The following is a 16,046-nucleotide window of genomic DNA, read 5'->3' as shown; positions in this document are numbered from 1 at the left end:
GCCTAAAAGACCATGTGGAGCAGCTGGTTAATGTTCCAGTACCTTGCGTGGGGTTCGCTCCAGGCTGGAGGCGTAGTCGCTGGTGGTGGACAGGGAGCGGACACGCAGCTGCAACCCACGGATGACCTTGTGGCAGCGGGTCAGCTGTGAGCGGAGATCCTGGACCAGATGCTGGAGAGAGGCCGACTCGTGCTCCATTTCATAAGCACCTGAGTTACTGCTGCCAGCGTACCAGCTACCGCCCACACCCTCATAGTCCTGCTGATTGGACAGCGACGTGCACATCTCCAGGTCGTCAAACTCTGAAGGAGGGAGAGATGAAGAGACATTGATGCATGATTCATGAGGATTAGTGAGATATGGGTTGTTACAGTTTTAGACAGTTCGTTACCTGGGCTGCTGGCGTCTTCTCTCTCCGCTTCGTTCTCACTGCGACCACAAGTCTCATAACCCAGATCCTGGAGATCCACCTGCACCTGCTTATTGGCTTGCTGGACCGATGTCTCCGCTGCAGAGACACAAGAAAGAAATTACTTAAATCTTGTATACAAATCAGTATTTGATGAAGGTTTTGAGTACTTTGTGTGTCTAATGACATGTCTGCACTCCTTCACAGGTTCCATGTTCCTGACTCACTGAGCAGGTCTCTGTAGTCCTTCAGCTGTTCAGCCTGAGCGTGGACTGTGGCCTCAGACACCATCAGCCTTTCCTGCAGCTCTCTGTTCTCCTGGTTGCTGAGCCCCAAATCGGAGCTCAGGCGAGCCGCCTGCTCACGGAGACCCTCGTCTATATCCTGCCAGAGCACTCCCACCTCGCTGCTGTCACCAGCTGGCTCCACCTCCTTCAACAGCAAAGACATGTAATTCACAAGACAGGATGTCACAGGTATGTCGTTTTCGTGATTTTAACGTATGGGACGTACGTTTCTTTTAATTGCTTATTATCACATATGACAGCACACTAACTGCAGGCAGCAGTGAGGACTCCATAACTTTATTCACAGAGGTGGAACGTAACAAAGCACTTTTGCAAAATGTATCTGTCGGCTGCAGCTAGTTTTCAAAAATATAGTTTCACATGCAAAATATAGGATTTTTCATTTTTAAATCATTCAATATAGAAGTTACGTACTGCAACCTGGAGTATTGATAGGGGTGGGAATCACCAGAGGCCCCACGATACAATATTATCACGATACTTTAATCACGATACTTTAGTCACGATACGATTTTAAACATTTTGCAATATGCTTAGTATTGTGATAAGATATACTGCGATAAATTACCTTTTTTCAAACGAAAATTATGCAGTTTGTCAACATCTGTTTTATCTAATAAGCTACATTTTTCACTCACAGTGATCATTTCACTTCTATCATTTTTATTGCAGCAAAATGTGATTGTCAGTCAAGCAGACAGACTGACCAACACCGTCATAAAAACATAAATGTTGCTTCAAGCACCTGACAAACTGAGCTGTTTGTATTAGAGTCGACATGTATTTGCAATATTAATAGCTTACTGTATATAATAAAAGATCGATAAATGACGTCCGTGTATCGATACAATACTGCCACGCAAAATATTGTAATACTATGCTGTATCGGTTTTTCCCCCACCCCTAAATATAGACAATATAAAACTATCTCAAACAGTTCAGGGCATTAATTATTCAACACTACATTTTTTATGTCATCTTCTACTTAAGTAAATGATTTGAACATTTTTCCCACCATCAATTATTAAATTGTTATGACATTTTATTCTCTTTAAGATATTGTCAGATGTGTCAAAAGGAAAAATAAAATAACTTCTGTGTCTGTTTTTCACAATAAAATAACCATATTATACAAAGGGTGGCCGAATAACATAAATAATCTTATGTACAATCTGACACACTAACCAAGAATAAATGTATTTTAAGGCTTATCATATTCGCTCTTCTACAGACTATAACAGAGGGTCGTTCATGCAACTTTCTACATTTATTTGAAAACATTGAGTTGAAGGGGAAATAAGAGGAAATCTTTAATGCCTCAGAGTTAAAATGACTATATTAGATTTGCAATAGCTTCATAAAATATCTAAGGCAGTAACAAGCTGCTGTTGTAAGTCACTCAAAGTTCCTATATAAATGTAAGATGTGTTACCGTCTCTGTGTGATGATGGGAGGTCAGAGAGCGTGGCCTCTTGCAGTGCCTCTTCCCTCGCTCGTCACTCAGACTAACACAGGTATGACCTCGCTTCCCCACCGGCACTGGACATGTTTCCTCCTCTTCATCTTCTTCCTCAATATCCTCCTCCTCTTCTTGGCTCAGACTCCTGTGGTTCCTCTCTGGGTTTGTCCTCAGTCCCACCACTCCAGCTCGTCCTCGGCTTTCTGTCAGAGCCTGGTTCTCCTGCTGCAGCCTCTGCAGGGCACTCCTGGTCGAAAGAAAGACAAAGTTGTCAGATTTAAACCTCTGAAAGCAACATCAACAGTGCAACAGACACATCTTATGCAATCAAAACAAATGTGCACCTCATCTGAGCCACGGAGGCGTATCCATCCCTCTCCAGCTGTAACCTTATTTCTCCAAGCTGGCCTTCAAGTGTCTCCTTTTCTTCCTCAAGCTGCTTTACGTCAGCTCGCACACCCTCAGCTCCACGAGCCTTAACAGAAGATGGCATTTGTTATTGTGCTACTATTTAAGGGTTTAAGTTAGTGAGACATCCATAAATCTGTGGATTTAACAGTGAAATAGAAGTATCTTACCTGAATGGAGGCCAAACTTCTGGCCGTCACTTTATCATCATCCTCCTCTATGCTGTCCGTGAACTCGTCGCTGCTGCCGTCTTCATTGTCTCCCTCCTCTTCCTCCTCCTCCTCTGTGCTGAGCTCTGGAAACACAACAACCATATAAGGACACTTGCTTTATCCCCCTTTTTGTTTATTTCTTAATCTTGCTATTCTACTTATTCTTAATGTTTTCGTTCCGTCTCTCCCTCTCTAGCATCCACTCTCGCTATCCCATTCTTTCCAGAACTCCTGTTTTGTATGCTGACTCACCTCTTTGGAAGTCATAGGACTAAAGGGAAATGTTATGTCATACTGCTGCCTACCAGCCAAAAACACACGCAAGGTAGTGCAGCCCAGGACGAGAGTGTGTGTGTGTGTGTGTGTGTGTGTGTGTGTGTGTGTTCAGGAGAAACTGAGTCAAATAATGGATTTTGGATCATTAATATTCACTCACATGAACAGTTTCGTGGTGATTTTATGCCAAAACTGAATGTGTGCAGCTTTGTTGTGTGTTATTAAAGTATCGTATACACACACAGGACGCTAGAGGCTCAGTGGAAAGTGACTGGCAGGAATTTCAAAGGAAAATTGTTTTACATAATAGGCCCATAATGATACACAACAGATACACGTACATACAGTGTGTAGCTCTAGAAGTGTATCATGTGTGTATCTACAGTTGACTCAGTGCATTTTTTTGGGGAGTTATTATGGGATTACTTCATAATCCGGATAAAGTTCAACGGCATTTCATTTGTCCCCACCCTAAAACAAGTATTCAAGTTGAACATATGAAATGTCTTTGTGCTGCTAGTGAGAGGGCAGGACGTTCATGGGTTATTATATATTGAACAATGTGCTCTGTAAACTGAACTGACTGGATGTGGGGCCCTGTTGTTTACACACTGTCACCACTCTTGTACTGGGAACATACAGAAACTAAGGGGAACTCCTTGAAACTGTGTGTTGTTGGGTGTATCTGTCATTTAAACTAAAGTGGATTTCACTTTCTTTTTTTTTTTTTTAAAAAGATCAGGGATGTTGAGTTAAAGGGCTCACATGAGCTTCCCTTATTTGGTGAATTTGTGTGTTTTAGTGTTGTGAAACAGCAGAACAGCCATGCAAACATGAAAACCATGCCACAATATCATGCATGAGGGAGGACATGAAGGAAATTTGGATCGGTAATTTATACTGAATTATCTACAGAAATCTGTTCTGACAAATTCAGATATTTTTGACCATATTTAAATAATATTTCAACACATTTATAACATGTGTGTTCTTATGCTTATAAAACTGTATATAAGGACAAACTAGGAGGCTGAGGATGACATAGGAAAGAGGATGATCTCTTGGGAAAGAAGGAAGGTATATCAAGGACCAAGTGGGAGATTTCAGATTTGGGATATTCTTAAAACAAATTCCCAATTAAACACAACAAACAGAAGTGCTTTTGACAAAAAGCCAGCACATTTTTTTTTTATTTCTGTTGCAATAAAAATACAAAAAGAAGTGTTGACAAGGACTCCATGTCTGAGGCTATAGATGAGGGCACAAATCCCAAGAAAATGTACTAATTAAATTATAAATTGAATGGGCAAGTCTTATTTCTGGCATTCACATCTCATGTGATTTATAGGGAGCACAGTGCAAACAGTAAAGTTACTGGATATTGTATTTTTTTGCTTTCTTGGTACAAAGCTGAACTTAAGTTCAACAAGCAGACTAACTAAAAACAACACATATACTAAACTACCATAATGTTACTTTTAAGTAATCAGAGCGCTCCTACCACCTTATATCTAACGCGGCTGACCTTATGTTTCATGCATATCTGTCAGACTAAATGTAACTAGTGCAGAGCAGGTAAATGAGAGCAATCCAAGGTTAAACTGAATTTAAGGAAACTACTCGGCCATCTTTTGGGATTTGTATCTTGGGCCTTGTTTAGTGTGCACATCCTGTTCACAAACAGATGATATAAAAACAAATGATGGATGGTGAGACGTTCCACTGTAAGGCATGAGCTTTGAGTTTCTCCACAAGACGTAACTTTACTGTGACAGTAAGGCTGGAAGAGTGACAACGGTGAGAGACAGTACACAGAAATGGCAATACAGAACAAAATCGCACTGCAAAGCAATACGCAGGCCGTTTTCAGAGACAATACAAAAAACATATTCACACTCACAAAATATATTAATAAATAAGATAATCTGGGTTGCACGTTGCCACTTCATACCACTGAGGTTTCATCTGAACAGGCTTCTGCTACTGTGAGAAATGCTTGTGCTATCTGGATGAAGCTGATGGAAGACTGACAGTCAGATTTATAATGTTTTCACACATTGTCCTAGTCATATTCACTTTTGCTTACATATTTTTTCATAATAAATCTGACCATCAGTGGCTACAGACAGCTCCATCTCACATAAAGAGTGTCACTCAGCAGTGCTGTGAAGCATCACAGAGAGTTAGTGACCGTTAGTGCCCCCTGCCCATCCCCACCTCCAAAGTCAGGCTGCCTTTTAGCCGCCCGGTCCAGAACTAGGGCCATGTTACTGGTCCTGGCCAGGACCTCCTCCAGCTGTCTGCGGAGAGCCTGAACTGAGTCTAGCTCGGTGTGGAGGGCCTGGATCTTCTCGGAGCTGAGGAAAAGGAAAACGTGTTTCAGAGCAAAAAACAAAACAAAACTGTGACTTACTGTATTTTACAACGGTGTATTAGGGCCATTGTATGTAAAATTATGTAGCCAAGGGAGGGGGGTAATATTCTGAGAAAAAAACAAGATTAAAGTCATACATTTATGAGAAAGAAACTCTGATATTCTCTGAGATTAAAGTGGTAAATTTATAAGAAAAAACTTGCAAATTTGCAAGATTGCTTCTTCTGTATTGTTTCCTCTTCACACTGACAGGTAAAAGCATTAGTGTGTAACCATGGTAACACAGTGTGTTCAGAGTAACGTCTTCTCAACGGTTGTTTTTTAGCGTTAGCTGTGCTGAAATAAAAGACACACGCTTTCATGTATTCAAAGATAGAAGTTGTTTGTCTCAACTCGTCCTGTAACTTCTATAATATTAGTACTTGTGTTCATAAGAACATGAAAGAAAACGTGTATATGTATCTTTCAGGACCTTTGCCCCGCTCAGTTTTCTGAGTTTTTTTTCTCGTAAATGTATGACTTTATAATTTTGCGGATTTGTGAGATTCTTTTCTCGTAAATTTGCAACTTTAATTTCAGAGAATATCCAACTTTCTTTCGTGTAAATTTGTGACTTTAATCTTGGAAATTCTGAGTTTTTTCTCTGAATATTACCCCCCTACCCCGGCTCCATAATTAGATATTTTTCCTTAACCTACAATGACCCTAATACGCTGTTGTATTATTCAAAGGGAACTGGTTGTAACATGACCTGGGTGCAGCTTCCCTACCTGTCACTCTTGGTGTGAACGTGCGTGAGATTTTGGTATAATCTCTTCTCCGCCCTCAGGGCATCATTCAGCTTGTTGTACTCGGACACGAGCTGCTCCAGCACACACTAGATCAGAGCGGCAGGCAAGGTAGAGGACATAATAAATACAAATTATTGAGCAGTACAAACAGCCAAACACTGTCTAATTGGCAGAGAATGAAGCATAAATCCTACTTGGTGATCAGTGCTGTCCTTAGTGTCCTGCTGGTGAGCCAAAGATAAGCGTAGAGCAGTGAGCTCCTTCTGCAGGGAGAGAGGGCACAAAGACTTGTGAGATTTATTTTTTAAAAAGGAGTGTTTTTATGCATCATCACAGTTTCAACACATACCTGAGCCTCCCTCTCCTTCTTCAGTACCAGCTGCAACTCATCCTGGAGAGTCTTCATCTCCGCCTCGCTCTCTTGAGAGGACGACTGCATCACCTCCTCCTGGCCCTGCATGAGCTCCTGAAGGATGAAGTACACTGTGAATCAGCTGTACAGGAGATGGAGCAAAAGGGAGGAAGCCGAGGGAAACGAATGAACAGGTACCTTGATGAAGGCTTCTTTCTCTTTGAGCAGACTCCGCAGATGCTCCGTCTCTCCTCCCATCTCTCTCTCCTTGTCCTGTTTCAGCTCGCACAGCTCCTGCTCTTTTGACGACAGCTGTCTGCGGAGCTCCTGCAGCTGGCCGGTACGCTCGCTGATCACAAGGGAGAGCCGGTAGGAGTAGTCCTGAGAGAGAGAGAGAGAGAGAGAGAGAGAGAGAGTGAAGAGGTTGAAAGCTTTTCGTTGTGCACAGTCAGTTGCATTTCTATAACCATTACCAACAGGACTTACCTGCAGATACTGGTCCTTGGAGCTGAGAGTGTTCAGCAGGTCCTGGACCTGTCCTTGGTGTTCGTTAGACTGGCGGCTGCGGTCTGACAGCAGTTCCTGGAAGAGTTTTTCTTTCAGCGCCAGCCGAGCCTTCAACTCCTCTACGACGTCAGAGGGACCAGCCTGAACTCTGGCAACGAGGGCGGCCGTCAGGTCCTGCACACACACACACACACAAACACTTTTTATTCTTTATCATGAAGACATACTCTATAGCCCCTACCCTCTATTACTGTCTCGTAATCAGCTTACATCTACCTCTTAATTTGTTAGTACTTATTATTGTAATATTGTGCATTTCCTTTCTTTTTGATTATTATTATTTTAATTAATTTCAATTTATTCTCTACTCATTTACAGTATTTACTTACCATTATTATTATGATTATTATGTCTTTTTTTTTTTTTTAGCTGTTTCTCCTTGCTTTTATATATATTTTTTTTTATTTTGTTTATTTTTTATTTATTCTTTTATTCCTTTTTTCCCCCCCCCTCACATAAAAATACTGCTTTTGGATGATGAATATGATGATTATGTTATGGCTTGTTCTTTGTCTTTTTCATTTATATTGTATGATGACATGAGTTTGTATCTTGGAGAACAAAGTACATGTATAGATAAATTGAGTCAAGAAATAAGCCTGTGTCAGCAGCACACCTGTTGTATTTGTGAAAGTGGAAACAAGTAGCACAGGTTTGTCTACGTGGCCTGTTTTTCCAAAGCTTTGAAAATTACACCACAAACAATTAGAACCTACAACAAAGGCAAAAAATTAGTGTGTGTGTGTGTGTGTGTGTATGTTACCTGTGCCTCCTGGCTGTGTGTCTGTAGAGCGGCCTGTAGCTGACTGATGATGGTGTCTTTCTCTCTCAGGGTGTTCCTCTCCTTCTCCTCGCCTTGCTGCTTCAGCCACTGGAGGTTCCTGTAGGCCTCTGCCGCCTGCTCCAGCTCCAGCTCTTTGCCGCGCACCAAAGCGTCCAGACTCTGATGGTCACAATAACAGGTGTAACCACACAACAATATAAAAAAATAATACCTCATTTATGTCTAAAATGTTCACAAACCCTTCCAGCTACTGTGTGTGATGAGCGTACCGTGATGGTCTCCTCGTTGTTGGACAGGATGCAGCGGAGTCTCTCCAGGTCTCGTTCCTTCTCCCGGAGGGCCACCTGCAGCCTCCTCACCTGGCCCTCGCGCTCCTCCACGCAGCGGAACTTGTCGTCAATGGAGCGCTGCAGACGGCAGAGATAAATCACACTGCTGCTATTCTGGGCACCCTCGACTGTGATATTCATCATGTTCTGAGATGGTGTGCAGTATCGTCCAAAGCTCCTGCTCCTTACAGACTAATAAATCCAATAAGTCAGGGTTTGAAATTAACATTTCAACCACCATCATCTGATTTTTAGGAAAGATTCTTCTTTCCCACTGCTGTGCGGTTACAACGGGACTTAAAGAAGACAGTAGTGGAGTTTTATCTCCGATCTCTCCTTAATAATTCCCACCAAGATTAAAGGGAATTTAATGCTGACCTACAGATTTAGGAGGAGTGGTTCTTTTGACTGCTGCAAGATGCATACTTAGGTCTTTTCTCCTGCACTGAGTGTGCTGGGAAGACTGCCGCATTAATCACACTATATGGTACAGTGATCCACATGGAACAATAGTTCACGCTATTTTTACCGAGCTACCATTCATTTATGTCCCTGGTGTGTTTGTGAATGTTTGTGTTTTACCTCCAGAGCTCTGTCTCTGTCTTTAACACGCTCTCTTAGTTTCTCCAGCAGGGCATCTCTTGGTTTGGAGCTTCCTGTTGACTCCAACAGCTCTGAGAACTCCTACAGATAGAAAGGTTTTTTTAGAAAGGCCAGACAGCATGTGCATCTATGCAACTACATACTATATGAACTGACTGATTACCTGTAACTGTTGCTCCTTGTCCTGCAGAGAGAGTTTGAGCTGCGTGACGCTCCTGTCTTTTTCCTGCACCACAGTGTGTCTCTCTGCCTCGGCCTCCTTCAGAGCTGCTTCTTTAGCCTGAAGCTCAGAGCGAGTTTTTTGAAGGGCACAGCGCAGGTCCTGCGGCACAGAGACGACGAGAGGTCACACATTGCCGCATCCTTCAAGACTTCTTTCACTCTCGCACATTCACAAACACACTAACCTGATTGTGTTTTTCGGTGACCTCCCTGTGCTGCTGCACCTCCTGCAGATCAGAGTTGAGTCTGTCCTTGAACCTGGACAGGTCGTCTCCTTGCATCTGGCTCTGTCTCAGACTCCTCTGGCTGGACTCCAGCTCCAGACCGAGAGAGAACAAGGAGCTCTGCACGCCCACCAGCTCGCCCTGCAGCTGGGCGAGCGACAGGGACTCGCTGACCCCCTCTGCAGCCTAAAGAATGACCACAGACCAAAGACAAGGTTTGTCACTATCGATAAGGGAGGAATGATCCTGGATCAGGGGTTGCACCACTATATGAATCTCACCTTGCACTGAGCAAGCTGGTTGCGGTGGACCATTTCTCTCAGCTTACACAGCGTGGTGTTCTGCCCCTCCATCAGCTGGTACAGCTCCTGGGCCTTAAAGCAGAATAAATCACAGGTATGAGCACCTTCTCAAATACAGATATCTTCTCACACAGGTTGAAGACAAAGACACTCACCTCAGTGTCTTTGGTGCTGATGGAGTCTGTCAGACCCTGAATGGTTCTTTCCTGACTCTGAGCTGCCTGGCGGATCGAACGCAGCTCACACTCCATCTCAGTCAGCTTCTCCTGCAGCTTCTACAGACGGAAACAACAGGTATCTCTGTCATCAGTTCTCAGATTTAGATTTATAAAAAGCATATCTAACTGTAACAAGGTGTTTTCATGTGCCATACCATATTGTTGGCCTCACTCTCGTGGATCTTGGCCTGCAGGGATTGGACCTGGAGCTGGGCCTTCTGCAGCTCGCTGACACACTGACCGGCCGCACACTCGTACTGGTTCAGTTGACTCTGCTGCTCCTCAACGAGGCTCTGTAACGAAGAGAATAAGGTAAGATATCAGTGTTTCAAGTTAAAAAAAAAAACACTCACTACACATGTTAACTCGTTTCTGACTGAATCCAGCAGCTGAATTATTTATGAGGAAGATATTTTGTTTGTTTCAAATTCATGAAAAATACAGCAGCTGCGTAACTTCCGTAGTGGATTGTGTAATATGTGTACAATGTGTACAAAATCTGCCCATTCATGTGTGTAAAAAGCCATGATGGGGAAAGAGCCCCTGGAGTGGTGTGAGAGCGTCTCTGCATGCATGAGTTAGCACAAGCGAGTGTGCTCAAAATGTTCTGTGCCACTATTATCTTTACATAACCTCGTTTCCAACTTTTCCTTACTAGAGGAAGTCATTAAGATCAGTCATGTCATTAAGATACATGGACTTAATCTACTTTGATTCACCAAGATTTGTAATTTAATGTAGCTGAGATGAAATTAAACACATTCTGATTTTTACCGTATCCTTTTCTAATAGAAACTATTAAAATGCACATGTATGTATGGGAGTCTATTTCTGATAGATCTCCTGTTAAGTGAAGTGGTCCTTGTCGGTTTGTGCTGCCTTGTTTTAACTTTCAATAAAATGTTGAATATAAAAAATTAAAAAATAGGGTTATTGTACTAGCCAACCGGAGCTGAGATGATAGGGTGGTCTGACATCATGTGGATCACTTTGCCTCAAGGGCTCCGAGTAAAAATAGGCCAGTGGTGGAGTCACTCTGTCTTAATGTCTCCCCCACATCTAACCTACTTCAGTCAGCAGCCCCGGCTCCCAGTTCACACAAATACACACCCTACAAAATCTATTGTTGAGGACTAATGTCGAGATGACTTGCACACACGCAAATACAGAAGCAGAAAATCCTGTGCTACAACATACTAGTTTGTAACTGGAAAAACTGGGAGACTGGTATTTGTCTGCAGGCAGTGTTCATGCTTCAGAGTATTTAGCAGCTGTGATGGAAGTAGATCCTCAATCTAAAAGCATTTAAATATATAAGTTAGGGCTGCAACAAAACAATTATTTTCATTGTTGATTAATCTGTTGGTTATTTTCTCGATTAATTGATTAGTTGTTTGGTTTATAAAATGTCAGAAAATGGTTAAAAAATGTCGATCAGTGTTTCCCAAAGCCCAAGATGACGTCCTCAAATGTCTTGTTTTGTCCACAACTCAAAGATATTCAGTTTAATGTCAGAGAGAAGTAAAAAATATTCACATTTAAGAAGCTGGAATCAGAGAATTTTTACTTTTTTTAATTAACTAATAATTAATACTAATTTAATAGTTGAAAAATAATTGATTAATTGTTGCAGCTCTAATATAAGCAATTCCATATTAAATTTGTAAATGTTTACACTCACTAAACTATATATATATATAAACAGTATATAACTATATGCTTTGTACTTTATTGACATGACTAATGGCCTCTTTGTGTGTGCACTCACACGCACACAAACTAGGTAAATTAGGCCATGTCGAGTGTCACAGTTTACCCTCACCTGACTGCTCATGTAATGTATTCCCACACAACTAAGTGCACACAGCACTATAGCTCACATCCTCCTGGGTACAAGCGTGTTGGAGAAGCTGTGGGTCGGATTTAAGTGACTGACAGTGGGATTATGAGGCTAATTAAGATTAAAAGAAGGGGTGCGAATACTGGTTTTGTGGGCTGCTCTGTTTGTCTGTCAAACATCAAAGCCTGTTCGGTTGGTTCACTCATACTGCTGCAGATACTGCAAACGTTGCAGTGCATAAGCAAAAAACCCCGCTGTGTGTTATCATCCTGCAGTAGTAAAATCCCCGTATTCATCACCATCACCATCACCATCCTTTGTTGAGGTTTTATACCTGGTGAGGACGTGGGGGAGGATACTCTTTGTACAAATCTTCCAACAGATCTTCCATGTAAGTCAGATCCCGATCAACTAGCCTGATCAGGGGGGTTTCCAGCTCAGGTGTTGGCATGTGGTTGTCTCTTTCTCCCTCTGGAGATCCGTAAGACATTCCCAGAATAGGATCAGGGAAGCCCAGCCTCGAACCTCCGTTACTGGAGCTCCGTCGGAGCAGCACCGGCAGCTTGCTCCCCTTAGAGCTCAGGACCGGCCGGTAGACGGCATAGCTCTGCAGCAAACAGAGGGCCAGTGAGAGGCTGGGTCCAGGTGAGGCTTGGCCATGTGGGCCTCCCATGTGCTCCTCAGAGAGGGAGTCAGATATCCGGTCATCTATCAGTTCCCTGGGGGAGCTCAGAGGCCCATCTGTTACGGCTCCAGGCTGAATGTATTCCTCAGTCGTCTCTAAGGATGCAAAGGAGGGGCTGGAGCTGGCTCGTCCTGCCAGGGTGCGATCGCTGTCTGATGTCCTCGAGCGGTCCTGAGAACCAGGGACCAGAGTTAAAGAGGACGGAGGTTCCTCTGAGTCCTCCATGTTATTTCTTTCTCCTACTCCTTCTCCGCCACCTCCTCCAGTCACACTGGCTGAATATCTGGACGACGGCCCACAGGAAATACTCCGTGCCAGCTTCCTGGGCACCTTACAAACCGCTTCATAGTCAGAGTCCGCCACCCGCCAGTAGGAACACCCCCGACACCTCCTGGGCGTGCTGGAAACACAACGATGTGAGCCTCCGACTGTGACCTCTGACCCCAGACCAGCAGGATACTGGGGTTGGTGGTGGTGGTGATGTTGACAGTCCATGCCGTCGTCGGCCCAGGACTCGTACAAAGAGTAGACCAGATCCTCCTGGAGCAGGGCACAGTACTTTGCATGAGTGAGACCTGAAATGTCCACCATCCCATCCCCTGGTCCTTCATCACCTCCAGGCGATGTCACAGCACCCTCTTCGGAGTTAGTTTTCCGGTAGAGCCCACCGATGCACTGCCTCAGCCGGTGTTTCTCCTGCAGGAGCCTCTGCAGCCTCTCGATGGACAGGGCCTCCACGCGGGCGATCACCGTGTCGAAGCGGTACATGCGGTCCAACATGAAGGTGCACTTGGAGCAGGCGAATTCGCCTCTGCCGTCCCGGGTCAGCTCACTGCCGAGAGCGTGGGACAGCAGCACCTGCAGGTTGAGCTTGGGGGTGGGATGGAAGATCCATCGCCGCTGGTTACCGCAGAGCTCCCGGCCACAGATGCGACACGTCTCCTTCATCTTGAGATCAAGCATTCCACAGGTCTGTAAATGATTCCCTATTTACTCTAACATGAGGACACCTGAGTCCTTAGGGTGAATTTGATCCCATGTGAGCACAAAAGAGCATAATGTTTCAAGCTGCATCAGTAAACACATGCTTTTAGAGCACAATAAAAGCCTTTTTTTATGTGAAATAGGGTAAAGTCCTTGCATTGGCATTGAATTCAAAGGCTTAAAATGAAATGAGGTAGACAAAGCTGGCAGAGAATGGTTGCACATGAGGTGCATGGCAGGACAGAAAACCATGAGGTAAAAAGAGCTTAATAGATAATGTGACTCTCATTAAATAATCTCCATCAGTGCAGGATCACCATTGATTTGCTGGAGGTGCAGGAGGTGCAGGTGCATGGGGAATATGGCGCAGTCACTCCCACAGACGCACAGAACAAGTCATGTGAATGTCTCATCAATCCGATGCAGTATATTTATCTGGATATCGTTCATCTTCGTCCTGTTTTCGCATTTCCCCAACAGCACCGCACCGCACCGCACCGCACCGCACGCTCCTCTGCACCATCAGTCGGCTTTCATGGAGACACCAGCCGCACCGCACCGCGCGTCTCCAGGTTAATGATAATAATGACCGGGGATGCGTAATAATCCGGACACGGAGCAGTAACAGGCGTCCCGGGACAGTCCTCTGCAGTCTTCCCCCGAAGAAGAGACTCTTTATTCATGTCAGAGCCTCTACCGACTGCTCAAGAGGCAGAGACGCGCTCACCGGTACTCTCAGTGCGGCCGGTCTGTCGGAGATCCTCCGGTCTGATAACGATGCTGGCTGCCTGAACCAGACCTGCAGCGGCGGAGCGGACCATTCATAGGACACACATGGGGGGGTGGAGGATTCTCGGTGCAGCCATACAGAGACGCTCACGGTTTAATATCCACTATGATTCCGATTAAAAATTCATTTTATATTTAAAATACAGAATAAAACGTAAACGCAGCGAATATTTGCTTAATTTTGTGTTTTTTGTATAAAGAGACAGAGTGATGCTCCCCTGGGAGTCTGTGTCTTCCTCTGGTCCGGTTTTACTAAGCTCTGTGTCCGCCTGACTGAACAGGTGAAATGCTCAGTAGCATGCTGACATTAGTGACGCTCTGTAAAATTAAAGAGTAGAGACACACTCTGTTCTATTCTATTTTTATAAAAAATTGTATTGGTATGACACAGTTTGCCACAGCATGCTGTACAAGGTTCACAATGTATAGTCAATCATTCTTATAAGAGATTATATATTACAAAATAATAATAATTCTGTACAAGGTTCACACTTTACTACACTAATACTATAAGATGAGATATAATATTTTATTTTTTCTAATATCCTATTCTATTCTGTGTTAAAGAAAATTGAATATACATCACGAATATACCACTGTCTCTCTTTATTTAATTTTTGTATCTATTTTTATTTTATTTTAATTATTTTACTTTTGCAAGTAGTTACTAATTTTTTATATTATTATTATTATTTTTTATTTTTTTTGTCTCTTTTTTGTATATGGGCTTGATGACTCTGCTATGACTTGCAGATATTCCTATATTTTGTGAGGATGCATATGTATTGGTATTGTATCATATGCCACTGCCCAATGTAATGTTCTGTATAATAATAATTCTGTACATGGTTTAAACTTTACTACACTAAATGCACTGTACAATAATACTATAAGATGAGATATAATATATATATATTTTTCTAATATCCTATTCTATTCTGTGTTAAAGAAAATTGAATATACAGCACAAATATACCACTGTCTCTCTTTATTTAATTTTTGTATCTATATTTTTATTTATTTATTTTTTACTTTTGCAAGTAGATACTCATTTTTTATATTGTTATTATTTTTTTTATTTTTGTCTCTTTTTTGTATATGGGCTTCATGACTCTGCTATGACTTGCAGATACTCCTATATTTTGTGAGGATGCATATGTATTGGTATTGTATCATATAACACTGCCCAATATTATGCTCTGTATTAGAAAATTCAAATAGAGCTCAACCAAAAAACATATATTACAGCACAATGTCAGATCTTCAGTAATAATAGAGCCAGTTTCTAATTTCCAGTACTTTACTGTAAACTGTACTGCATATGCAATACAAAATACAAACCAAAACTTTTATTGTATAAATTACAATTAGCGTAAAACATTGCCTAATTTTGTATTTCTGCAATAATAACGTAACTTTTATGATTATACTGGGAATGGTGTGTATATAACTTCATTTGACCACCATCATGTTCTATCATGCACCCAGGGTCACATGCCTGACCTTTAGTCATTATTTTATTGGGCTCGAGGCGAGACAAAAGCACGTTTTCAGTGAGCAATGAAACCAGTTACCATGACGACACATACATACAGCAGTTAGAGATGGCTGCTGTGTGGTGAGGTAAAGATAGCCTGAGGTAACATATGATAAACTGTGAATATAGATCATTATCATACTGACGGCATAACAGAGTCAGTGCTTCACAGATTATCGTTTTAATAATTAATGCATTGAGACAATTTTCATATATAAATGTTAATTTTGGTTTCAGCTGCATAACTGCTGTCTGTCCTCTATTAAGTAATAATATTAGTGGAATTATGTATTTTTAAGACATGATAGTGGGTTCTGCTTATTTGAGCATTTATAAAGCATGACAAAGAATTAATGCTAAATGAAAAAAGTTG

At 42.5% G+C, this 16,046-nt stretch overlaps 1 protein-coding gene across 9 annotated transcripts in view; it reads right to left on the bottom strand.

Moving 5' to 3' along the window:
- LOC141777102 (myomegalin-like) overlaps window positions 1-16,046 on the bottom strand; it is a 51,260-nt gene that overhangs the window by 12,714 nt on the left and 22,500 nt on the right. For 6 of the 9 annotated variants that reach the window (XM_074651064.1, XM_074651063.1, XM_074651066.1 and 3 more), the window contains exons 1-21: window positions 12,013-13,466; window positions 9,994-10,131; window positions 9,776-9,895; window positions 9,600-9,692; window positions 9,280-9,504; window positions 9,036-9,194; window positions 8,852-8,953; window positions 8,210-8,347; window positions 7,920-8,099; window positions 7,076-7,270; window positions 6,788-6,970; window positions 6,587-6,703; window positions 6,432-6,500; window positions 6,217-6,323; window positions 5,290-5,429; window positions 2,755-2,879; window positions 2,521-2,651; window positions 2,150-2,423; window positions 637-841; window positions 392-508; window positions 43-302 (exon numbers count right to left, since the gene is read on the bottom strand). In XM_074651064.1, coding sequence (XP_074507165.1) covers window positions 43-302; window positions 392-508; window positions 637-841; window positions 2,150-2,423; window positions 2,521-2,651; window positions 2,755-2,879; window positions 5,290-5,429; window positions 6,217-6,323; window positions 6,432-6,500; window positions 6,587-6,703; window positions 6,788-6,970; window positions 7,076-7,270; window positions 7,920-8,099; window positions 8,210-8,347; window positions 8,852-8,953; window positions 9,036-9,194; window positions 9,280-9,504; window positions 9,600-9,692; window positions 9,776-9,895; window positions 9,994-10,131; window positions 12,013-13,326 — 4,392 coding nt within the window. In that variant the 5' untranslated portion in view covers window positions 13,327-13,466. Of the gene's footprint in view, window positions 1-42; window positions 303-391; window positions 509-636; window positions 842-2,149; window positions 2,424-2,520; window positions 2,652-2,754; window positions 2,880-5,289; window positions 5,430-6,216; window positions 6,324-6,431; window positions 6,501-6,586; window positions 6,704-6,787; window positions 6,971-7,075; window positions 7,271-7,919; window positions 8,100-8,209; window positions 8,348-8,851; window positions 8,954-9,035; window positions 9,195-9,279; window positions 9,505-9,599; window positions 9,693-9,775; window positions 9,896-9,993; window positions 10,132-12,012; window positions 13,916-16,046 lie in introns of those variants that run through there. The other 3 variants (XM_074651071.1, XM_074651065.1, XM_074651070.1) reach the window with 3 other exon arrangements.

This window comes from Sebastes fasciatus, chromosome 11, assembly GCF_043250625.1.
Source record: "Sebastes fasciatus isolate fSebFas1 chromosome 11, fSebFas1.pri, whole genome shotgun sequence".
Classification (NCBI taxonomy): domain Eukaryota; kingdom Metazoa; phylum Chordata; class Actinopteri; order Perciformes; family Sebastidae; genus Sebastes; species Sebastes fasciatus.
This window is presented reverse-complemented; position numbering and strand designations above follow the sequence as displayed.